The sequence below is a fragment of the Pygoscelis adeliae genome, unplaced genomic scaffold (genome assembly GCF_000699105.1).
Source record: "Pygoscelis adeliae isolate BGI_AS28 unplaced genomic scaffold, ASM69910v1 Scaffold14, whole genome shotgun sequence".
Taxonomy (NCBI): domain Eukaryota; kingdom Metazoa; phylum Chordata; class Aves; order Sphenisciformes; family Spheniscidae; genus Pygoscelis; species Pygoscelis adeliae.
The window spans coordinates 10,264,264-10,290,573 of NW_008825109.1; the positions used below are offsets into that span (position 1 = coordinate 10,264,264).

Sequence of the window (26,310 nt, forward strand, 5' to 3'; positions counted from 1 at the left end):
GCCCTTAGTGGTGTTTATGTGTTTAGAATCGCTGTCTTGCCAGGTGAAGTTCATAGACCCGCTAGTTGCTTGGAGCGGGGATCTAGGCCAGCACACCGGGCTTCTAGGTATCCTCACCAGGAACAGGCCTGCTCCCAGCCCCATCGGTCTAGCCATCTCCTTTGCATGGCAGCCCAGTTTCATTAGGACATAGCCACGCGTTTCAGGCACTTACCTTGGCGCCGAAAGCCATGAGTTTGCATTCCCTCAGGCTGAGGAGGAAGTGCAGTCAGTCTCCTAGTTTCTCCTGACTGCTGTAATCACTGTGCTTGGTCTTTCCAAATGTATTTTGTCTAGATGCAGTTGGCAGGAGCATCAGTGGCCGTGAGTACCATTAGCAATGACTTGCTCGGGCACTCACAGCAACTGCAGTGAATATTGGTTGCTTGTAAGCCTGTGAATACCTCCAGTGTGCCTCCATTCACTTCTCAGCCATCTTTGTGTTGTACCCCAAAACCTCCCACTACTTTTCAAACGGCCTTCCCACTGCCTTCCTACCACACACCACTGCAATGAAATTTTCACCTCATTCCCCATCCATTTCCTCCATCTCACAACCTGCCCTTGCATCCACCCAGCCTTTTTCTCCGACCTGTCTAGCCCCACTCTATCAACTGATTAGTGCTGACTGCTTGTGTGGAGGTAACAATTTGGAAGCTCAGATAAGCAAAACCTCCTGCTATATGCTATAATGTGAGGGCACTCTTCCTCTGGCTTTGCTGTTGATGTAAATGGCTGGTGTGCTGTGATTTGTAATGAATGCAGCGTTGTTTGTCTGCGTTAGGTTTGCTCAGAGCCTCCTTTAAGGAACTGTGTTGCTGCTGTGTCTTCTTTGTGAATCCCAAATGCAATTGCCTGTATAGAAGATGCTGACATCAGTAATCTATCCAAGATGGTGGGGACTTTGAGCATATCTAGGCCAAAACTGGCAATAATTACAGACTCTCAGGAGCACAAAGTGTTCAAAGAGGATTTTGTGGATCTCCCATCTAGACAGGGGAACCTCCATGCACTTTTGGATCTCTCTCAATTTGTCTCATATTTTAGGGGCAATGCCTGCATAATTAACTAACCCTTAATAAAATCAGGATGCAGTCAGAGTGCCTGTAATTATAAATACTTTCCCAGTGGGAGAATGTATACATATCTTGCATAAGCTCTGGAGCAAGCTGATGTTTGAGCCAGGTTTGGAGGTCAGGGTTTCACAGCTTCTGTTGTCCCTGCCCCATGACCAGTAGTAGCCCATGCTTCAGAAAGCTTCCTAATTGTTCACATGAAGTCATGGTGTAGGTGGTAGAAGAAAAAAGCTATGCATTCTGAACATGAAATTTTAATAGGTGAAATCTTTTACATATACATGAAAAAGGATGCTGGTACCTAAAAAAGAAATCCTTTGTAATTGAATACAAAAAGCAAAGCCTTTGCATTGAAACTTTGGTGCAGCACTGTGATTGCGATTTCCCCCTCTTTCGTATTAACTCTTATCTATCATTTATCCTGAATCATCCTCATTTGATTTTTAAAAGAAAAAGCTTGAGAAGCCATTTATCTTTCCTTGTTTAAGTTTCTTAGCTTTTAAGATCAAAGTTACAGGATGAATAATGCATACAGGTTTTCATTCCTTTTTTGTGTGGCTGTCTTGTGACATCAACAGTTTTGAGTGACTTACACTCTTATTTTAGATAAGTTGTAACTTGAATTCTTGATTCCTGTTTCGTTTCCTGGCCCTTAAATAGTACATCACAAATATGAAGCATTTATTGTGTCTTGCACAATGCTATTTTTACATGAGTGAGTGATGAAAATGTTTTCTACAAAATGTGAAAACAAAGCCTCTGATCTTTTGCTGTGACAGGAAAACCTCCTTAAAGGTACCATCCACAGGAAGACGTTTTATTTGTTTCCCCCCCCAATTTTTTGTTAATGAATTGTCGGAGAACTTGGTTCATTCTTCTTGGTGGAGACCATTCACAGCCTCATTCTGCTTTGGCAGGTTTAAAACTACATAGGTGATCTCAACGTGATCTTGGTCATAACAAGAAAGAAAAAAGAAATGGAAGAAACTACTATGCCTATCAGTTGAAAAGGAAAGGAGAAAGGGTTGTTTGTATTGGAGGGAACAGTGGAAAAAGCAGAAATTAATTCGCTATTTAGCAAAGGGGCCTTTCCTTCCAAAGTTAAATTGCAGTGGGAAAAATTGCAGAGGGGAGGTGAATGAAGAAAAAGGAAACAAAACCTGATCTCATTTGTTGCTGTGTGCTGTGCAGGAGTAACAGTCTTAACCCTTTAAAACAGTTATGCTCCTGACACAAACCGTGCTGGTACGGTGCCACTCCAAATTAATTCGAGATGTTTATCCCTTTCTTCTCCACTTCTCTTTTTTTTTTTCTGGCCTTCTCTTTTTTTTAATTTATTTATTAATCTCTTAAACATCTTAATCTCCCCAAATTATGTATTTTAGATACATAGCAAAAGAATGCATATTCCTGTAGAAGATGTAATGCTTTTGGTAACATAGTCTGTCCTATGGAGAACTGCATGAAAGATCATGGCCTGGGTACACAGCACACAAAGCAATGGGGGTGAGGGGAAAGGGGGAGCAAGTACCTACAGTTCAGGGTTTTATTTCATTTTAATTGTTTTTCTTTTTTGGGGCAGATTAAAGGGCAGGCAGCAATTTCCTATATGCCCCAGGAGGGTTAGGAAGAGAAGTGTGTTTTTTCTTCTGATTCCCAATACATATTTGTTGCCCCCCAGCAATTTCCTTTCTTCCCAGTCCTTTTTCTTAATTCTGTCTCTTTCTGTCACTCCCTGAGAGGGTTGGCTTCCCACTCTACCTTTCTTTTTCCTTCATCTGCTGATCCCTACAACAGTGGCTTCCTCAAGGATCAAGAGTAGTTTTTGCTAATGATTTATATTTCTTCTGCTATTAACATTGCTTCCTCTGGTGACACAACTGGAGCTGCTGTGAGTTAACGTGGCACCCCAAGGGGAAAAAAATGTAAAAGATTGTGAAAAATAATTTGGAACCACACAGCTGTCCCAGAGGATAGTGAGAACGGCTCTAAATCCTGCTGTTTCTTGCACTTAGTGTTCCCAAAATGTGACATTGTTTTTCTGTGTTCACGCTTAAAGCTCTGTTTCAGGGTCCCTGTTGCTCCTGCTGGAGTGTCTCTGCTCTCCAGACTCCACAAATCATTCAAAATGTGTCTTCTGGATCGTCTCCCTTGTTTTCTGTTCTGACCGTGGCATGTGCTCCTGTTGTCTCCTGCATTGTCATCAGGGCACCTTTCCCATCTTCCTCCTCAACTCTCTCTGTGTGCCTGCAGTTTCCCCTGCTGTGTCTAAACCACTCGAGTTTCCACGTCGGCACAACCACTCTTTCTGTGTTAAGACAAAGAGTTCTCAGAGTATTTTCTGCTACACTGCTGCTTCCTGTGTCATTTTTTTATTACCGCAGACATATTTGAGCAGTTTTCAGTGGTACGTTAATCTTTGATTAGCATTTGTCGCATCGTTTTGTACATTGTTTGTGGGTTTTTTGGCTGAGCCCTAAAAAACATTACCTTCTTCTACAGAGAACCCTGCTCATCTTGGAAGGCTGTAAAAAAATCTGCCTAATAGCCTGGGCTGACAGAAGGAAGAGAAAATATCGGACATACTTTTATTTTTTTATTCGTTTTCCTCTTTCTCTTCTTCCATCCTATTTGGAGTCTTACCATACTCGCATCATTTTTCAGACTCAGCTCTTTGAGACAAAACTTTTCATCTCTAACACATCCACGAGTAGTTTCCAACCCTGACCGCAGCTGTTAATAGTAACAGCTTGTATTTCTACAAGCACTGAAGTAAACATGGATTGAAAATCCTAACCCGTTACAAGCTTCTCTCCTCGCAGCTTTTTGCAGGTTTGCCATTTTAAAGAGCATAGTTATGCAGACTTTGTCAGGCAGATGTGAGCTCATTCAGTTCGCTCTTTGAATCGACCAGAAGCCATATGGCAGTGGTTAATGTGGCGCCGAGCCTGAGCTAATAAGCCCTGCTGAGAGACAGGCTAGATCACTCCGGCACGGTATTGTACTAATATGGCCACACAGCTTCTGTTGCGCTGAGGGTAAGGGCAAAATGAGCTTGCATTGGCTTGAAGTCTCCACGTGCCAAGCCAAAGCAAATGGCCTGAAAACGCCCATGTGGACATTCCCTTCCTTCTCTATAGCTCTCAGAGTCAACTGTCCCGAATACTTCTTTGGGAGACAAGATGCTTTCACCATTAGTGTGATGTTTGCTGCAAGAAAACGGTGAGGAAAAAGCCCGTTAGCCAGTTAGTCTAAAGTGTTTGAGTCATGCTCAGTGCCCGGCATTGTTCTAACAGGCTTCAATGGCTCATTATTAACCCTGAATCTTCTATGCAAGGTTGCCGAATAAAGTGTAGGACAGAGTAAACCATGCATTGGTTCACACGTGATGTGATGTGTCTTTTCAATACACATCTCCAAAGGATAATATTCATCTGTGGAATCAGTGGAAAGGGAAGGAGCATCATGATGCAGGGCAAAAGGGTGGCCCAATGTCAAACATCTGTGGACTGGGGAGAACACCAGGTTCTGTAGGCTTGTGCTGGCTATCACAGAGACTTGATTTTGCATTTAGGACTGAACTGACCTCGTGTTCCCAAGGGCATGCCTGGTAGTAGTGTAACCTACTGTGTGCGGTTATGAGATTTATAGACTGTGTTCACACTAACCGAAACTAGTGGAATTAAAACTCATCATAATTCAGTGTTAGAATAAAAGGCTCATTATGGTCATTTAATTGCTGGCATTTTAAACCAAGTTATTGCTGATCATATTGTCCCTATAGCTAAGAGTATCTGTGCCTTCTGTTTTTTCTCACAACTTTCAAAAATGTTCCTTTGCATCAGTGATGCGCATTGCTTCAGCTATTTTGTCATCTAGCCACTAAAAATGTTAGGTATTAGACATGCATAACTATGGTTTCTCAGTATTGTTTCACCCAGCAGCAATGAAAAGTGCTCCTTTAATGTGAACTAAGTATGTATTTTTCTATGCTCAACTTTATTTTACACTGATTTCTACTTTTAAATATAAAAGTAAAGTGAAGACGAATGAAGTTCTTTTGCAGATACTCTGTGGACTTAAAGGAATTGGGAAACTCCTCACTGAGTCAAAATTCTCCACCGATTTCTTTTGTTCCTAGTCATGAACTGATGACCTAGATAGTAAAAGAAAATAAATGCCTGCAGCAAATAGGGTATGTGTTAGATATCTGAGTTTTGAGACTTCCACAGGCCTAGACACTAGACTATCAGGATTTTCTTGTTAGAATGGCTTATTGAGAGTTTTGAACCTCTGGGACCATCTGAAATTATAGAAATGGAGTCTGGGAAGCTTCTCCTTAAAAACCAATAAAAAAAACAGGTGGTTGTTATCTCAGCCTAGGTTACTTGAGCTATCCAGAGCGTGTAGGGCTTTATGATTTGAATAGTTAGGAGCAAAGGTGATTTATTATGCTGAGAAAGTAAATTCTTTGTTTTGTTTGGCTGACAGTCTAGTTGTTGGGGTTTTTTGGGATGGGTAAGGGAGATGAAGAAGGATGTGGGAGGGAAATTATTTCTTCATTCATTTTATTCTCTTAATGAAAAAGAAACATTTTTGTTTGGTTAGGTTTTTTAAGCAGTCAGGAAAGGGGCCTTTGCTTATATTATAAGATGAAGATTGGGTTTAGAAAGTTAATTTTTTTTCTCCCCTCCCTACATCAGCTGTGTGGAAGTCCTACATGTGGAGTGTGGACATCCTCCTGTAAGTTAAAAATCCATTTCTGGAGGCACCGTTCTTCCCAGCCCCTTAGGGACTGCTGTGCTGTGTGCCTTCTCCAGTTCCTCGTCATAAGCAAAAACAATGAGAAGCAAAGCAATATTCGAAGAATCAAACTTTTAAAACGGTTTATGAATCTGACACACCAAACATTAGGACTCAGACTAGGAAGCATGCACACGCTGTACAGGCAGAAAACACATTCAGAGTAGAGTTCAGTCCATTGGACATGGGACTTAGGATCCCTACAGATCAAATGTGCAAAAAAGCACTAGAAATTTTCTGCATTCCAAGGTTCTTTCACACAGACTCCAGGACCTGTGAGCCTTTTACTTTATTTTTTACTGTATTTACTTTTACTTTATACTCGTATACATATACGTATACTCATATACATAAATATCCTACAGAAATCAATGTATTATTTGTGGCAAGTCTGTATCAGTGAAGCGAAGCAATGCAGCTCCTCACTGTGTTCACTGGAACCCTCTCCATCTGGGGGGAAGGGAAAGGAAAAAAAAAAGTACATTTTTGTTCTTGAAAGTCTCTAGTGGACCTTATAAATTTGATTGTTCTTGGCATTTTTGATATTCCTAGTCACTTGCACACCACAGCAGCCACATGTTGTCACTTAAAATCTAAATATCGGATAACTGCTAACTGAGACTTTATTGTGTATCATGCTTTTTTTAGGAATTAGTTTTGTAAAGTAAAAATGACACTAACTCTAAAAGCATGTTTAATAAAACCTCAACAATCTATGTGCTGAGTTTGCACATATTATGTTCTCATAATCAAAAGAAAAATGTAGAATAAAAATACTAGAGAAGAACAGTGCCCATTTTTGGAGCCTTGAACAGATGTAAGTGATTAGAGCTTCTTGTTTGGTTTGCTTTGATTCTTTGGTCTACTTTTTGAAAGTTCTGTCAACTTCATTTTTGCTTATTTCACTTTGTTTGGATAGTTTTGCCTTACTGAGTTTCCTGTGATGCTTCTGGTTATATGAAAAGTCTAGTCCAAATCACAGCACTTCAAAAATAATAATTTTTTAGTTCTTGGGTTTCCTCAACCCAACAGAGTACTTCTCTCTCTCCAGGTAATAATATACTCACCATTACTTACTGCCAAGTTCAGATATTCACCACGTGCAGTAGTGTGGGACTAACATACACATTGCAGGGTGTTATTCCAGACTCCTGTGTAATATTATGCAGGACCAAGTCTGCCTTCTTATGGTTGCCCTCCTTAAAAGGGAAAGAAAATAAAGCTACTTTCTTTTCTTATCTAGCTGTAAGACAATTCTTACTAATACTCATGCTGCATTGAGCAGTTAATTGATCCTTTTTTCCTCCTGAAAAATCGTTATCTAACAAGAATCTATTTGGCACGTGGTCACCTAAAGATTGTTCTTTTATTTAACGTGGAAGTGTGGGTGGTTAGTTATACTTGGATCTAGTTATACTCATTTTCTTCTAACTCAACAGCTTCACTTTTGCCTCTCTTTGCTGCTGTTGTCAGTTGTCTACTTGCCTCTGCTAGTCCTCCTGGTTCTGGCTGCATGATATAAGAGGGAGAAAAGGGAGTAAGTTCTTCCCCCTGTAAGTTTAAGAGAGGAAAAACCCCACAAACCTTCCAGGGAAAATAATGCTGTTAAAAAAGTAAAACTTGAGAAACTGAAGTACTTTTCTGGTGTATGTCTTGAAATATTTTTAGTGCTACATGGAGTATATTCGATTTTGAAACTAGCCATAGAGATGTATGCTTAAGTAACTTTGCCTTCCCTCACAAAATGTGAAGTTTGGTTCCTTGAACAAAATGATCACGACTCAAGAATTCTTAACTGTAAGTTTATGTATTTTGCATCATTGCTTTTCCAAGTGTCTATGCCATTCAGAATGCCAAGTTTTTGAAAATGAAAGATGTTGACATGATGGCTTGGGCTTCCCTCCACCGCAGCCCACATTTCAGACTCTGCAGATCTTGCTCTTCCCATTCATTTGGAGTCATTTGTCTCTTAGGACTACTTTGAACTCTGGTGTTCAGTTTGAGTGTTTCTCTTGGAGTAAGACCTGGTGCAAATCAAGTAGGAAAAAAATTGCGTGTTCAGGGTAAAATGTTACCATAGAAGCTGCAGGTATCTGATTGAAGCCGTTTTATGGTTCGTGGTAGATATTCCAGACGCCAGGAATGAGTGGTTCTGCTCTCTGGCAGGCCTGTACACCGAACAGAATTAAAGATAAGCTGTTTTTGCCATGAGACTATACAGTCATTGCAACATGGTTTTTAAAAGTGAGATGCAAAACATTCTCCTACAGAGAAAATTACTGTACAGTAAAGGAAAGATTGCCTTGAGGTAGAAGGTCTGCAAGCTAAGCAAAGCAGATTGCTGGGCTGCTGCAATCTTCCTGTGTGATTTTGGGCAAGCCTTGAAATTGTTCAGTACTTCTTGTTCAGCATTTCATGAGTCGTGGGACTGAATTCATTCATACATGTAAAGCAGCCTGACACTATTGCAAAAAAACTGTGGTGTGCCACTTTGCCAAAGTGCAAAGTGTTATTACATCCTAAGTAATAAATACGCTCTTTTTTTGTAGACAAAACAGTAGCGTAATATTCTCACTTACATACACAGACCATGCTCCACTCTAGGTGTTTGTGACTGTATAATACTTGCAGGATCTAGCCCAGCTGCAAATATTTCGAGATTTCCTTTTATTTTAAAGAAAACGTCTCTTTACCATTCAAGTTACATGCTGAAGCATCAAAGTGGTTTTGAAATGATTGTCCCTTGTACTCGAGGATCTCAAAAGTTTATTAATAAACTAGGAATGTCTTTGTAGTAGGTACTTTGCATGATTATAACTCCTGGGAAATTTGCATTCACAAAGACTATGATTAGTATGTTTCATGAAAATACACTTTGCACACATCCTCAACTCTCAGTGTGAAAGTCTGGCATTGCTGAAATCGGTGTATTACCATTGTCTTCACTGAGACTATTTCACCCTTTCCAAGAAAGCAGATAGTATAATTTATAGCAAGGGAGAAGCCCCTTTTTGAAGTGCTAAATGAGTTGACATTCTTCATCTTTTTGTTGCTGTTGTTGCTCCTTCACTTTTTGTTGTTACCGGCTTGTTTGTCATTAAGTTACTTTCCCTTTGCCTGCTGGAGTTTTATGGACATACTCCATTTTCATTCTCATTTTTGTCCTAATGAGACTTTCTACTAAGAAAATTTCCTTGTTATATGTTTAGCTGGTATCTCGTGTGTTTGTGATTCTTAAATATTAGGAATTACCCAACTGGAGGTGACAGCTGTAACTCTACTTTTGTTACCTAAAATCAAATGCTTTGGACCACCAGTATAAGAGGTTGTCTTAATCAATTATTCTTGAAGCTAACAAATGTAGGTGGTTGTAACAGGTTTCTCAGTGGGAGAGGAAATCTTAATTTTAGCGATCTGGACATTTTAAGTAGGACATAGGGGAATAACTTTTAAAATTTGCAAAATACTCCAGATCTATGCTGTAGAGTAACCAGAGCAAATAAACCTGCGAGCCTGCTTTGCTAATTATTTCTGATTTGAAAATAGAAGGTAACCTTCGAAAATGTTCACCTTTAGGATTTCAGCAGGTGGAGAACTGTATTCTCCATGCATTAACCGTCTTAAGAAAGGCCATTTCTTCTACTGCTATGAAGATAAAGTTCAAGAAAAAGGCAGTTCTTCATCCTTGTAACATATACGTTTCTTAGACTGCAGTGTCAGTTTTACTGTGCTGCCCTGTCAATGAGTCTCAAATTCACCTTGAAGGATCACCCCCAGGGATGCCAGCTGAACCTTCGACCCTTCTGTTCTGACTGTCACCAAGGTTAACACATCATTACAGCTTGTGATATTCGTGATACCTGTTCATTTGGAGCCTCTATCAACCTACACTGTTTCAGATAACTGAAACAGAAACCTCAGTCTCACGCTGCTGTTTCATAGGAGCAAGTTTTGATGATTTTTGAGAATGAGTTATGTTTCTTCCTAGTTTTGTGTAAAAATAGATGTCAAATTTTAAAACTTACAGCTTTATCCCTGTTTTTCCTAAATTATTAAAATAACAACTCTGTGGTTATAAGCAATAATAATAAGGTGAGGAAGCATTTTCTTTTTAAATTCGAAAACGGGCAGATTTATACCAGAACTGTTGCTTACAATACTACATAGCTGCACAGTTCAAAAGAGCATGTGGTGATAGACAAAAGGACATCACTAAGTATCGGCTTTATGGGATCAGTTCTAGTTACGGACAGGTTAAGGACACTTTGTTTATTTGGAATTGTCCTACCAAGGTATCCTACCAAGGTACCATATTGGATAATTAGCCTCTTATAATTAAAATGGGTTTTGATTTGCTAACCCAGAAAATTATATTTGCAAATACTGTTCTTGTCAGTGGGACAGATATCTAACCAAGGGAGTTCTTTTATAAAAGAAGCCTGTTGACACAGATTTTCCAAATATGTATTAAAATTCATTATTTTAATACATTGTACCCTATAAATGTGCTATTAGCAAAGGCCATATTTTTTCAAGATTGTCCTCTGATAAAACACATAGGCCATTTGATTGGCCATATCTACTTCTGGATACTGTTAATGGCCATCAGCTTTGTGTTTGTGAAATAAAGAAAGGACTAGATACCAAAATCCATTTTAATCTCTCTCTTACATTGTTTCATGTGACTTCTGTGTATTCTCATTGGAGAATGAACACTAGCTAATGTTGGAAAGTTTTATAAGGTAAAGATGATCTATTTATTCAGGTACAGTGGAGAATGCCAATGCAATTTTTCTTCTGCTACTTGCAGAGGTTACTTTTAATCCCAAACGGTACATAGTCTACAAGGTCTTACCTTTGTATTCTTTCCTCCTTACTTTAAAATAGGTCTACAGGCATTACACTTAGGTACCTATCTGCAGCATTCAGACTGTATGCAAAGATACTCTCTGTATCTAACTAGTTGAGAGAGTTCACTTGAGAGAGTTGAGATATTAATGGGACAGTGCTGTATTCTCTTCTGTCCTCTCTTTTCTGAACACAATCTTTTAGGTAACAAGCCTTAAATCGCTTATTCCTTTCGGTTAGAATTACCTCGTTTTCCTTCTTAGACTTGTCTGGAAATTTATAGTACTCAGTGTAACAGCTACATTAACTCCAGTTAGGTGTGATCCCATGGGTTTTCCCTTTGGAAGCTTTTGAACAGTGGTTGACAATGCCACAGAAGAGCTTTCTGAAAAGGAAAAGTATTGTTTATTTAACCACATGATCATACCGAAAAAGAAACAACACTTCAAACTACTCTAATATCTACATGCCTAGCTGATTAATTTAGCATCTAAAATTTCTTTCTGATGGAATCCCGTATGTATACCTTCTTCCAAATCCCCACTTAATGAGCTTCTGGTTTTCCACTCCTCAAGGAAGTGTGCATCTCATTAAATTCCTCCTCCTGCTTTGGTTTTTGCCTCCTCCTATGTCTCAGGAACAGAGTTGCTGCTTTGGGCTACAAGTATGTCAGGCTCAGCAGAGGCCCAGTCCTAGTCCTCTGCCTCAAGGTGAATTTCTCCTAAGCATTTGTTGAAAAGTTACCATTAGGATCATAAGCTCATACCTTTGTGGTATGTTTCCAGGTAATCGTGCTATGAAATTAGCTTGCTGTGTAAGCAGAACGAGCCTAGATCAAAATCTAACATGTTATTAAGGGCAACTCTAAATACAGAAAATAGGATATTTTAATATTCTATGCATAGAATGGCCTGCATATCAGATTGTTCTTTGCATGGATGTTTGAAAGTGTCAGTAATAATATCTGTAGTACAGCATTTATGCTTTAGTTCTTACAGGTCTTGAACAAAAGTTTAAAATCTAATACGATTTTCCAGAATTTCAGTATTTAGAATTCAGTATTCAGAAATTGAAGGACTATTTAAGCATTTTTCTGAAATACAGTAGAAATATTCATATTGTATTCCACCAAACATTTCTTGACAAACTTTAGGTCTGGGGAGAACATGGAGCATTTCACTGCAATCCACTGAAACCACTAAAGCAAAACAGCCTGAAAGTGGATCTCATCAAAGGATGAAACTTCTTGAGATTTTATGGCACTTTTGTCAAATGTGTAGTAACACATGGAACTGTTTGAAAGGTGAAGAGAATCATCAGAACACTTTTTTTCCCTCTATATCAAACATTCTCTAGAGTTCTGACTTTTTTGGTCATGACTGACTTCAGTCTTCAGTAGACTTTGGCTTTCTTTTTTCTTCAAAAAAGTCAATATGGCTGTCTTAGAAAAAGTCTGTATGAAGTACGTGAAGTATAATGCCTAATAGTATAATGCAAAGTACAATGCATAGTTGATGAAATATTAATTCAGCTGACTATTTTGTTTTTATGCTTATAATGCTTGAGGGGTTTTAGAACTTTTTCCCTTAATTTCTGGAAGTTTTCTCTATTTAGGGTTTGAAAACGCCATTACTAGTCTTCCATTAAAAATGAATTTGCAAGGGTAGCAAGTATCATTTCTTTACCTTTTCTGGACATAAATAAGCAAAACCTGCGTTGGAACACATGTATCCTCTAAGATAAAAAAGGGTGAACTTTATTGCTAACAAAATTTTCTGTAATATTATACCTTGGTGCAGACATCAGGGTACTGGTGTGACCTTCTGAAATTTGTTTACATATTGCAGTAGTGGTAGATCCTGTTAATGTTTGTTTGTGTTGGAAAAGGAGGTAAGAAGACTAAGGAAGCTTATTGATAAGGTGTTTTGTTTGCATAGATGCTATCAGGATAGTCCTTTAAATACTGTCTTCCCTGCCTGTTCACATGCATCAACTTTTCCCAGCATTTTTTAGTGTGTGTTTTTGCATCATTTTTCTTAATTTTCCTTGAGGTGCATCAGCATGGGAAGGAAGTCAGCAAAGGAAAAAATTGCGGTAACAGGAACAACACAGAGAAATGCCAATCATAAATATTTGTCCTAGAAATATGTTTATGTATTTGGGGCGCTGATTAGAGTCATAGAGTGGCTCAGGAGTGGTGAGCTCAGACCTTGGTGGGGCTCCAGCTGAGGGCAGCCCTTACTCGTCCCATTTGTAAATGGTCCCCAGTCGTTCAGGATGGCACGCACTGTTTTGCATGCCATGGGCTACAGGCAGCGCCTTTTGGTGATGGGCATTCAGGACCAGATTTTGAAAGTGGAGTTGCAAACTCGACTCCCTGGGCATGTCAATCCATCCATCTGATAGTCAGAAGTGTTGACGGCCCCTTACCTTACCTTACCTTACCTTACCTTACCTTACCTTACCTTACCTTACCTTACCTTACCCAGCAGCCAAGGACTCCTAACTTTTGCCATTTGCTTTTGAAAAATTTGGCCAGGATGTTGGGTCAATGAGCCTTTTAAATACAAGGGTATATCTTCTTTTCTGTTTGTCATGCTGAGTAGCTAGCAAAGAAAAAGTAATGTCTTCAAAAGTTAAGTGTTTACTTCAGACTGAACGTTTGGGTTTGTATCTGTTTTAGGAGCGTAGTGTGGCTGTTTCTGTGTTCTTAGGGAGGAAAGTTTACTATGGGAATGCAACTGCAGTTTTTAACTTCCTGTCGCTGTCATAAAAAAGGTAATTCATACCAAAGGAACTGAAATCTGATCAGGTAACGCTTTTAGTTTTCTGTAAAGATCACTTCCTATTCATTATGTGTTTTTACACTGCTCACACAGAAGACGTCCAAGTTTCTTATTTACGTTAGGATAGTACTAGTTTAAAAAAAGGCGTGCACGCAGCCACAAGAAAAACTGGGAAAATGAAAGCGCGGAGTAATTTCAATTTCTCTGCCATTTCACAAGCCCATTCCACCAATAGCAAACTGCCACAAACAGGAGACACTAATTTCCATACGGAACTTGGCCAGCTAGATCGTAGTTTACTTTGCTTTGTAAATACAAATGGAAAAAATTGAGCAGCTGATATTTCCAGTGTCCAGAACAGTTTCTCCCCCCTTCCAGCCACTTTTTTTTTTCTCCACCTTTTCCATTGGTGCAGTTTACCATACCCTTTTAACAACAATAAAAATTGTACCAAGAGTTTAAACCCACTGTAACATCTGAGAGGAATAGCAAGGAACTGCTACAAAGGAAGCAATTATCCCAGCAGGGCTCCAGAGCCCCCCTGAATAGCTCGGGCAGCCCCCAACCGCGAGCAGACAAGAGCCAGCGGCCGCAGGCGAGGCAAGGGGAGAGGCACCATTCTTCAGGCTTCGGTCGCTTCAGTCTCCTTGGCTATTCACACAGTAACCGCTCCCATTTACACACACATGGAGCGGTAAGCGGTTTGCTGCTCCAAAGGCAAGGGCTGAGTGGGAAGATCAGGGCTGGTAGGCAGCCTGATCCTGCTGACACTGGAGCTGTATTTCTCAGTGGCAAGCCTAGCAGTAGCCCAGAAAGAGCAACTCTCAGAGGGTATCAGTTAAAGGATGGCGATGGGAAACGTGTGAGCATCAGGGGGCAATGATACCAGTACATATAGAGAATGGGAACAGTGTATGCTTTGTTCTGCTTGATTGCACCCTGTGCTGGCTTATTTTAAGAGTAACAGAAACTCCAAGTAGCTCCTGGCTTCACTGACCGTTGCCAAAGATCAGCTTATGTTGTATAGTCCCCTGTGGCAACAGAGGGCTGAACATTTGTGAACGGACTGGGATCTGCAGGTCACTCACTGCCTGTTGAGTCCGTCTGGAGGATCTAAAGTTGATGAATGAAAATAATGACGCATGGCTGCTGTGCGGGCTGGGGAAATTGGGGGATTTGATCTTTACCTCTCTGTGCATGCATTCTCCTCCTTATTCTTGCTAAGTTTAAATTTTAGCATCTTCCAAGCATGAAAGTTACGGTCAGATTTGCTTGTGGTTGCCTGTGACTGCAGGTTTTTACCTCAGTCCTGTAGCACAAAGCTCGTGTGTGACCACAAAAAATAAAAGGAAATCTGTGATTTATGATTTGCACGTGCTGCAGTCACAAGAGCTGCAGTGACTGCTGATGGAAGAGTGAAATGTGGCAGATTAATATATGACTTTCGTGTTTAACTGTTCATGAAAAATGAACAATGTGGTGCATGTGTTCCTTTTATTGAAAGTGTTAAACAAATGATGTGAAAGGTTTAATGTTTTCACAGCTCTGTATGTCCACCATAGTCTTAGTATAAAAGTTAGAGTTCTACTAAGCTTAGACTCAGAGATAAATGCAATAGAAACTTAAGCCAGGTTTATGTGCTTCTTTTTGAAGCATGGTCTCATTTCTATGACGAGTCACCTTGGTCAAAAGTCAGAGAACCAGCAGTTTTTTAGTCTTTATGTTATAAAACATTGCATATTTTTTCAAGGTTACACTTCGCAAAATATTTCTGTATCTGTAGTGCTTAGTTGGTAGTGGCAACACTTCTTTGGAAGTAAACCTGATTGTAAAGTTGTGAAAGAAAATGTTTTGAATGAGAAGTCAAATCTGTCTCAAGATTTAAAACTGTCAAAATACTAACTTGGAAATGTATGAAAGAATCAACTGCATTTTTGCCACCTGTGAAAAATTTCATATGCTTAGTTTGGTTCTCAGTTTGTATTCTATGCCATAAAAGGCTCAGGTTTACCCCCAGAGGAAGACAGAAATTCCTTCTTCCCTTGGGAATCTGCTGTGCCAGCTCCAGGGAGGAAAGCTTTCACAGGCAATCGAGTGCAGGAAGTGCAACGGTCACGGGAAGGAGCCGGGAGCCTGTGATTCGCATCCCCTTCAGTGAGGAGCCAGCAGTGGACAGCCAGTCTCAGAGGGGCTGCGCCTTCTCCTCCAGGCAAGTGGGAGTCTGAGCCAAATCTGCTGCATTGCAGAAGGTCACTGAATGACTGAAGCCAAAGCTGAAAATAATGACCCGCCACACAAACCCATGCCAAGAGAGAAATTTTGGATAATTCTTTTTTATTTCTGTTCTCTCTTCTCAGACTGCGATGATTGTGGTGGTGGTGGTGTTTCACAATTGTACTTTTAAGTCTAGGAGAACTTTGGTTTTGCATGTTGAAGGCCTTTCAATTTCTTGTGGGAGCTATGAACGTCTACTTCAAAGCTCTTGATAACTTGAGTCCTCTCAGAACAGTTCCCTTTAGGAGACACTGTATCAGGACCTTGAAAAATCCCACATTTTGGCACAACGGCTGCGAGAGGTCTGCACTCTGAGAAATGTCTTTCATCAGATTACAAGTCTTAGTGAAGTTTTATCGACCCATGCTTCTAAGCTTTGAAGTTGAAAGTTAGGACTCTGCTGTTGGAGACTCGTGCTCTGCACAGCTCCTCTTTCCTTTGGGGAAAGCAGGAGTTTTCCTATCATCGAAATACACCCCGTGATATCGAGTTGTCTTAAATCCATGTCATTGCCCTGCCAACATTAACTCCAGGCTTAGAAGAGACAACATTGGTCAATACCTACTGTGACAGTTAGGAACTTAAATCCCCTTGAAATCAGCAGCAGAGTCCATACTCGGTATGGCGGTGGTATTCCTCCCCCCTCCACCCCCCAGTGTTGTCTGCAGGGTTTAGGTGTACTCTGCAGCATGCAAAGTCACTGCAGAGTCTGGTCTGGTCATGTAAATGGGCCCTTGTGGTCCCTGGAGAGCTGGTCTGAAACCGCCCTTGGCTTCATTCTCGGTGACTTTTTGACACAGCCCTGCGGAGTGGCCTTGCGTCTCTCTTTTGCAGTGTAGGCACTCTCAGTGGGAAATAGGCTGCTAAATTCCCCTGTAGATTTGGACTATGTTGTTTCTTTTATGGTTACCAGGTAGGAAATTTTTATATGTTTTAAAATTTGTGGTTTGTTAGGATTATTTTTCCATATTACATTTGTGATACTTTAGGTAACATAATTCAAAACTGAGAGATTTTATGTGGCAAATTAACCCCAGCTGGTCTGGGATTTTATCCTTGGAGGTGTGTAAATAATACAGTGATAATGATGCTGAAAAGTCCTGTATAAGAGATACTTCAAATCATCTGACTTGCTTAAGGGGAGAGAAATGAAGACATACCAAACACCGAGTTCAGTTCAAGTTCACTTTTATTTCTGATTTCAGTCACTGATTGCAATGAAAGCTATATATGCACCAGTGCATCCAGGGGAGATTCACGCATGAGGTTAAATTTACAGTTTTACAGAAACATTGTAGTTGTCATTACATACACGTTGTTCCCATGTTGGGCTCAGTTGGGCTTTCTTTGGGTGTTGCAGAAAGATTGGTCAGTTCCATATATTTTTTACTGACCCATAGGATGTGCTTACGTGTTGCTTATTAGTTAAGTTTAGTGTATTTTCTGTACTCAATAAATAGCATTGTGAAAAGCAGTTTCTGAAGCAAGTGTTTGCTACTTTTTTTTTCCCCCCTAGATCTTGGTAGAGCGGATTTAAGGCCATGAAGGTAGTTGTAACATGCTTTTGTTGTAGGAGGATTTTAATCTTGGTTTACAATAAGAAAGGAAGTATTACATAGTATATGTTTTGTACCATAGCTGTGAAAACGTTTCAGGAAAGTATTTTACTGGTTCAAATATTCATATAAACATGGCTGGCTGTTCAGAAATTAGTTCTGATTAATGTGAGCCAATGCAGCCTATTTTGAATTGAATCTTCCTTTGTGATTAACAAAAGCCAAATGTTTGTAGAAAGTAAGTTTGGGATTGTTACAATTTTAAACTTCTGAAAATTGTATATGCTGAGGTATGGATTTTTCTTTTCTGAAGTTGTTTTATGACATTCTGCATGTATCTTGGCTGTTTCCATGATCTTGTTAGTTGGGTGAAGTATCAAACACATATGGTAATTCTGATATTTGGTGTCTTGTGATAATGCCAAGTGCTGAATAACCCTCAGCTCCCTCTGAAGTCACCAAACAATTCAGGACACAGATAACCCTTAAGCCTTTGTAGATATCCATCTTCTTGTAGATACAGCTATTAATAATGAGGCAGTCTCATGAGCAGACTTGAATCCGATTCTGGCTCTGATGTATCCGGCCAGATTGTCAGGGGTGCCAAGAAGCAGCAGCTTGAATCTATTGTCATTTTATGAACCTCAAATGCTCTTTCTTGTTAAGTAAAGCTATCTTCCTATGCATTTTGCGCCATCCTTTACAGACTCTACCTTCAGGCCTGTCATCATTGCAAGACTGTTTTGTTGGTCTGTGTGGTAGGGAGGAACAATTGCCTTGCATTTTGTCATGACTGATTTACGGCACAGGAAGACCACTTGAAAGTATGTTTTAAACTTCTTTCAAATAGAATTTTTGGTGTGTTTGATCTGGAGGAGGCAGCACGTACCCTCCTGGGGTCCCAAAGAATGGAACCAAAAGCGGACAGACCCCTCTGTCTGAACTTTGAAGTTGAACAAGAACAAACTTTAATCATTGTTGAAGACCTATTCCAAACACATTTTGATGTCTAGTGTCTGATATTTAAGCATGCTATAATAGGTAGGGAAGAATACATGGGATTCACAAGGCTTGGAACAAGATACACATTTTAAAATAAAAATTTAAGATAGGTATTCATTTTTACTCTTTTTTCCTCAACTTCATTAAAACTGCAAAGTTGTCTTCTATTGCTGACATTCCATGGCTTACAGTCTGTGCTGCAATGATAAGTCATAATATGGATATACTAATCTGTTTTGGGATGCTAGACTGCATAGAGGGAAATGAGTAAACTCTGTGTTTCCTAACTAAGAAATAAAAGCTCCATTTTACTTGTATCTACCATTGATGACGCTATTAATTACAATTGCCTGTACTCGCCTTGTTTGTTAACTGTTTCATTGTCTTTTATAATTAGATGGTACACTTTTAAAGCAAAGACCGTGTCTGACAGGTTAATGTCACATGCATGTCACATTTCATTTAAATAAAATGTGATATTATGTATGCTGTACTGTAGAAGACTGAAATGTGTGAAATGTGTGATATTACATATGCAGAAACCCTGGCCATACAATCAGAGGTCAGTATTTCACTCTGCAGTCTAAATTTCATTTTCTTATGGATTTAAGTTTGCTTTAGAATTATTTTGCAACAGAGCAGATTTCTTTTATTAAATAGAATGAAACTAGGAGATAAAAGAAAGTAAAAAAAATGCCAGTCACCTTTATATTTGGACTTTCCAAGCATTTCTGTCATGGCTTCATTCTTTCTCATATAACATAACACATTTCTGTGAAAAGTAAATGAATCACCCAGATACATCAAAATATTTCTTAACACAGATAGATGGGTATGGATTTATACATACAGAAATCTACACACCACACACAGCACGCATAGGTATGTAAAATATGGTCTTAGTATAAGTATATATATGTGTACAGCTATACTGAATACTTGGTGGTATGTTGTAGAACCCCCGGGTAAGTTTTTATGGATTTGATTTATTGGCTGACCGAGTTGATTCATTATTTGTATATGATTTTTTGCTGCTGGGTGGCCAGAATTTACAATTCTGGACCTAGTTAACTCTGTGGGTGCCTAGAGTTTTCTGTATGAACATCTCCAACTATTGTTTAAAGAAATAAATGAAGTGGACTTGCTTGAATGAACAATTTACTCATGAGGAGCAAAATATGGTCAGGCACGCAGGTCATAGAAAATTGCTTTCAGTAAGTCTTTGTAAGTCACCATGCTATCATATATTCTCTTAAAGTACATACAACAATCCGTACGTGTTACAGGCAACTGAAGATCATCTGTGAACCACTGATCACAACCTTTTTCTCTCATCAGTATTCAGTACTATTCCCGTATTCTCTGCTTGCACAGCCCTGATAAATTTGCTGGGAGGCACAGAACAGAACAACATCCTGAAGAGGCGTGAAAAGTCAAAAAGTGCCTTGGCATCATTTCTGTATAAATGAAACATGATACTTCCTTCCATCGTTTCAAAATTGGACTTAAAGCTTTGGCACTTAGCAAAGCAATTATTTCCCCGTGATATGCAGTATCTACCAGAGTAGCGTAATAAAACTGTTGGGTATATCTTGTTTACTGGGAAGAAAGGACTTCTCTTTGTGGTCAGTATGGTAACAGCTCTTCTGGAGGTTTGAGATGAAATCTTACCCTGCCTGTCACTTTTTCAAACCATTATATCGTTTGCTACTATGAAGTCCAGCTGGTGTATTCTGGGGCAGGGGCACAAATATAAGAAGAAGAGCCGAAACACTCAAATGAAAACACCTTGATTAACTGTTAAGTTTCCACAGACTATGAATAGTTCTAATTGGCATGGTTTCAAATACTGCCCCCAAAGGTGATTTGGCTCTTTACTGCTCTAAATACTGGATATGAACTATAGTACTGGGTTACTGGATACGAACTTAGCAAGACAGAAATGTAGCAGTGGTTATTTATGTGTTCCTACAAAAATTCACATGCATGTATTTCATGGTGTACTTTGTTAGTTAAAGCCATTGGTCTATAGCCCATAGGTATTTCTAGCATTTCCTATTGAGAGAAAACATGGCAAACATTGCACATATAAAATGTAAATGTGTCATAGCTACAGATTTGATCTGCAATGTCTTGTTAATAAATAGAAGGGCTTGATCAATCTTACTGAGGTGGTGGGTACCTAATTGTTAAAATTTAATGGAAAACTTTGGTAGTGACCCAACAGCGGAAGTACGCTTTCTTCTAGCCATCTGTGAATGCTCTAGTTACAGACATATGTAATTCCACATGCACTTGTGGTACATTTTATTGTAACTGTGTAATTCATCACAATTTAATGTGGCATAGCCATCACTGTAGCTAAAGTTCTAAACTCTTCTTCTGTTTTAAGGAAAACAAACAAACAAACAAACAAGATCAACAAGGGAAAACCCCTAGGAAAAATAAACCAAATACATTCAGAATTCCATCTTGGAAGCACAGCTTCCTTCAGTAGGCACGTCACGTCTTTGGAAGTCTGCCGCAACGTCCATGAGGGAATGTTTCCTCTGCCTCTCCCTCCTTATGTAAATCTCAAATAACTTGGAAGAAAAGCAGCTTTCAATGATTCTTTAGTTGTTCAAATGTTTCTGCTTTAATGCTTCTCTCCATCTATGCTTTGAAAAGAGTCTTGTGGTGATTCCTAGAAGAAATTCCTAGGTTAGTTCTTGCTGGAGGTTACAATCTGTGCAAAATATACAGTTGTGTCATATTTTAATGAGTTTGAATGGGATTTTCTTAAGTGCCAAAATCACAGAGGAGCACAAGTGCTACTGAACGTCAGTAGGACTTAAGCTCTTAAGACATGTATGAAAATCACTGCTTTCAGTTTACATGGGTTTGAAATCATCAGCTGAGTTGGTAAATTCTTATGATATGTAAATATGTTTGTTAAATCCAGTGCATTCAATATTGATATACATGAAAAGTATGTATTCCTGCATATATGTCTGGATATACAAATACCCCAAAATACATGTGGAAATCTTTCTAAAATTGTTTTTTTAAATCCTTTGCATAGATTAATTGGAAATAAATAGCTTTCTGTGATTTAGGGAGATGTAAAAAGGAATAAATATAGATAGACTTTTAGTTATATGTTATTTTCTCTTCCCGTACTTACCATTTCAGGCGGTCAGCCATCTAAAAATGCACACAGATTCTTGAAAAATGTGTATTTGCAGGTCACCTTTATTTTTTCATTCTTCATGCCTCAAATCCCCATTGAAATTTCAGCATTACTAGATTTCTGGATGATAAAGGACGTATCTTTTCTGTTCTCAAACAACGAGTGCCAAAGGCAACAGAATGAAATTTGTATGCAACACTATCTACGTTACATGTGCATGTTCATTTATCTTAATAACTGACTGTCATCTTTGTGTGCGTACATCTTACAATGATAATAAGAGCCCAACACTGCTCAAGATGTCAAATTTTCAGGGATAGATTTCTAGCTGCAGGCAAGTTAAGCAAAATACCTCATATTGAGAACACTCTCCTCCTTTTCACTGACCACATTAGACCCTTTCATGTAGCTTCTTATGTGGCTTTTATTTATTGTTTACTTCCACCCATGCCTTGAACTGCAGTGGTTTTTGTATGTGATTGGACTTACAAGCATATGTTCGCTTAAAAATGTAATTAATGTAATTAAGTAACGTTTTTGTATATTAAAGTAAACACGGTATGTATTCAGTTGCCTACACAAATTTTGCTGCATTTTGGTGAACTTTGAAACTTGTTCAACCATTTTGTCAATCAAGTGGGAGAATAAATACTTTTAAAGGAAGATTAGATATTTTCATATGCATTTAATATATATTTTAAAACAACATAATAAGATTTGGAATCACAAAGGGGAAGTGTGTTTTGGGGTTATTGGAATGCCATTATCTTCCAAAAACTGAATTCAGAATTAAGAACAGAATGTTATTCATTTCCCAGTAAGGATTTAATTGCTTCTGCCCAGCTGCTTATCAGCCTTTAAAATTACTTATTTAAAGGTGAAGAACTAAAGAATAAAAAATTTCCTTTGCTTCCTTTAGAAATGAAAACCAAAACAAACACAAAATTCATGAATAATAACAAGCATGACCAATGGCAGGATAACGTACACGTATTTCTTGTCAAGAAAAAGTAATTACAGCACTTGATGTCAAAACGGGATTTATGTCTAGTGCCAATTTTTCCTCTCCACCTGATTATATCAAACTGCAGTAGTACATCAGAAGGAATTGTAGTCCTTCTGGCCAACGAGCATTGAACAGGCTGTTGAACAGCCGGTATTACCTTCCGCAGAATGAAGAAAAGAGTAATAGGGGTCCAAATCTGAGAGATTTTAAAATACTGATGTAAAACTAAGAGGCAAGCTTTTTGCATACGAGAAGGAAACTATGTTAATAGTAATTTTTATTTTTTTCACTTTTTTGTATGATTTGGAAAATCACTGATAGCTTGGTTTTTTCATTATCTGTAACAAAACCTTTTTCAAGTTAATAAATATCATTAAATCGTTAGTTCATATTAAAGTATTTTTTATTGTCCTTGATTTGTCCTAGATCAGAGGAGGAAAGCTTATGATCACATACACAAGAAAGAATGATGCTGGCAAATATGTTTGTGTTGGAACAAATATGGTTGGAGAACGTGAAAGTGAAGTTGCGGAGCTCACTGTTTTAGGTAAGAACTCCTCCTTTAAGACTGTGTTAATGAAAATGTCCAGCTTTTGTTTTTCCTAGTAAGCCTTTTATTAAGGATCATTCTCATCTATTTCCTTTTCAGTGTCTGTGTTGAAAATGTTTGTGTCATGGTTGTGTTCTAGCAAATGGGTGGCAGTTAATGGCTTTGCAATCCACCTTGGACTGTTTCTGCGGTTGGAAGACACTTTCTTAGTTCTCGAACTGAAAATAATTCCAGTGTCCACCGACTGGATCAGTATTGTAAAATAATAGCAAAACAAAAATCAACATCACTAAGAAGCAGAGGCTTAATTTTTCCCTCTCGTTGAAGAAAATCAGAATTATTCTAAATTTCCATTCTAAATAATTATCCTTTCATTTATAGTTGTGTGTACTGAGCGTTGCAAAGATACAACAGGTCTACTTGTTCAAGTGATCCTAATGATAGTTCCTCTGAGCACCAAAGAATATGTTTTCATTTAAGATAACTGAGCTTAGCTGAAAATTGCATTTTTTGTTGCTATTGCAGAAAAGAAGCTGTAACTCCAAATGCAATCTCAGAATACCTTCAGCATGGGAGAATTGCCTCATGATCACTGTAGATGCAGCTTTGGTAGTTTTCATTCGAAATGTGTCCCATGTTACATTAGAGTAGGGGAGGCTTGAGATAGCTTAATTGTTTCTGCAGAAGGATTAGGTATTTTATCATCACAGAATGAGAATATCCAAGCCATGGTTCATAACACACTGGTTTTCATCACAGTGCTGCTGCAGTAATCCTGGCTCTTGTGCTTTTTTTTTTTTAAATTCAGCTTTAAGATCTGTCTTGTCAGTCTTTGGCACTTTTATCTGTCTTCACTACTTTTTAGAGTTAGGACTCCAGCAACTTGAAGTCCTGTTCAGAGTTTTATTTGAAGCAAGGCTTTCCGTAATAAAACGAGATTGTATGCCGTCTTAAAGTTGTTGAAACTGAATATCCAGCAAGATAGCGTGTAACTTTTTAGAAGCTAAGGAAGGCTTCCTATGATCCACTATGCTGTTTGTTTGGGTTTTTTAATTTATAGACACCTTTGAAGCACTTTGGGAGGAAGTTTATTGTCAAATAGACTTCTAGAACTTCCAAGCAAAATGTAGAATTGAAAGAAAGTCATAGTTACACGAGTAAAGTCCTGACACTGGGCTCCTAGTTAACGGTACCAGCTAATTGGTACCAGTTAATTGCTCATCACTAGTCTACTACTAACCAGGGAATCATGGTATGGACTGTTACGTAACCCAGGCTGGAAAATTACTCTTGCTGAACACCTGTAAGAGGGATGCATTGAGAGAGAGGTCTGCCTTTGCCTTTTTCTTCATCTCGTGTTCCCTTCAAACGTAATTCTGGTTTTCAGCCTGGGAAAACTAGTGAGGTTTTCTTTTCAAACAGGACAGTAAAGCTTTGAATGTCATATCAGTCCATGTCTAGAAATCTTTAATACACCTTATTCTTTCAACTTAGGCCTTAGATATGCGTGAAAAAGTATGAGAAACATGCTGACTTCATATACTAAAATCTTTCAACATAAATCTTCTGTTTATGGGGATTGGTTATTTAGAAGTTGAACTTTTGCTTTTAGGTCTCCGCTTTAGATCAGAGGGAAGATTGCGTGCCAGAAACTGTAATATTAGAAAGTTTCAAAGTGATCCTTGCTAAGCTTTCCTTGTATTTACCAAATAATCATGTGACAAAGAGAGATACTTAATTCAGTGCTGATTTCCCCTATCGGTTTCTGCGTTTGAATAAGAGTGTTACGAATGGGCAGACAAAAGTCCTTGGACTATTACTCTTCCTTTAGGAAACTGATCTAGAGAACAATGTGCCTCTTGTGGGTTTTGCTGTTGTGCAGCAGTCCTGGCCTTACCAGATCAGTCCTTTTTCTCTTGCATAATTGAGTTGAATATTCTTCCCCAAACTATTCTTACTCTGAAGTGTAATCCGGAATTTTCTTTTCTTGCATTCAGATTGTGTTTTTACTGCATCTACAAGAAAGAGGCCAGGGTGGGGAGGAATGCCTATATTTGTATTTTTTTAATTCGCAGCTAGATTCATGTCTGTAGGTCTCTGTTTTATTTCTCACTTCTTGTGTATGAACCCAGACTAGAACTGGCAGCTTAAAGATCAACTTGCTATTTCATCTAATATTATTTGCCTGGCATTGCAAGCAAAGGTAAGTTTTCTACAATACGTGTCCAGTTGGTCTGGACATCCTCGAGAATAAAGGAAGCTCTTTATAGGGTTTTGTTCAGTTCACATTTCCACTTCAGTCCTTTTTGAACCATTCACTAGGGTTTTATAATACTGAATCTCTATATCTTTGTCTGCAAAGTCAAAGTAATATTCAGAACCACCTTTTTCAAACACAAACGTGAGACACTAAGAACGTGGGATTGTCTCTTTATCCTTCTGTCTGGTGCTTTTGTACTCCTATGAGAAACTTGTGGCATATTTTTGGGTATTCACACTTCCTGATTGTGCCAATGGCTTCAGACTCTTCCAGTTCCACGGAGATGATATTTAATACATACAAGTCAAAACATGCAACTGCCTTCTCAACTCCCTCAGAGCTTTCACAGGTTTATAGGCAAAAAGGTCATCTGCCTTAGGCAAAGGAACCTGCCAAGCGCTCTCCTGTGAAACCTTCCCTGTTCTTTTATGGACATCCTGTTGTCATCTGGTGCTGCCTTTCTAGATGGGTAATCCTTCCTGGAGTATCCCAGAAATTGTTAAAAACACTTTTCTTCCGTGTACGTGTGCAAACCTCACTGCACTCCAGCCTGGTCTGGAACTACGAAACTATGAATAGCACAGCACCATAAAGCTTTGAACCTTGTTACAGGTAGAAAAGTGTGTCAATCCCTTTCCTGAAATTTCCAGCTAGTAGCTGGGTTGCCAGAATAGCACAGCCTGTACTGAGGCCCCATTTTGTTTCAGAAAGCCTGAGAAAAAGTATGCAGCAATTAATCTGACTCTGGTCAGCCAGGACTTGGGTCATCCATGTCCTACAACGGGATAACAGAAATTTTTGTGAACAAAAATTATAGAGAGGACATTGTGGGTTTTTTTGGCTTGTTTTATTTTATGTGTGCCAATGAAAGAAAATGTTGTCTTTCTAATGTAGCATTGGAAATGATTGCATCGAACACCAGCTGCTGCTGACACCTGCAA

General features: G+C 38.9%; 1 protein-coding gene across 1 annotated transcript in view; it reads left to right on the plus strand.

The window, feature by feature from the left end:
* ROBO1 (roundabout, axon guidance receptor, homolog 1 (Drosophila)) overlaps window positions 1–26,310 on the plus strand; it is a 673,042-nt gene that overhangs the window by 559,951 nt on the left and 86,781 nt on the right. The window contains 1 exon segment of the mRNA XM_009327888.1: window positions 22,986–23,106. Within this exon segment, the coding sequence (XP_009326163.1) occupies window positions 22,986–23,106 (121 nt within the window).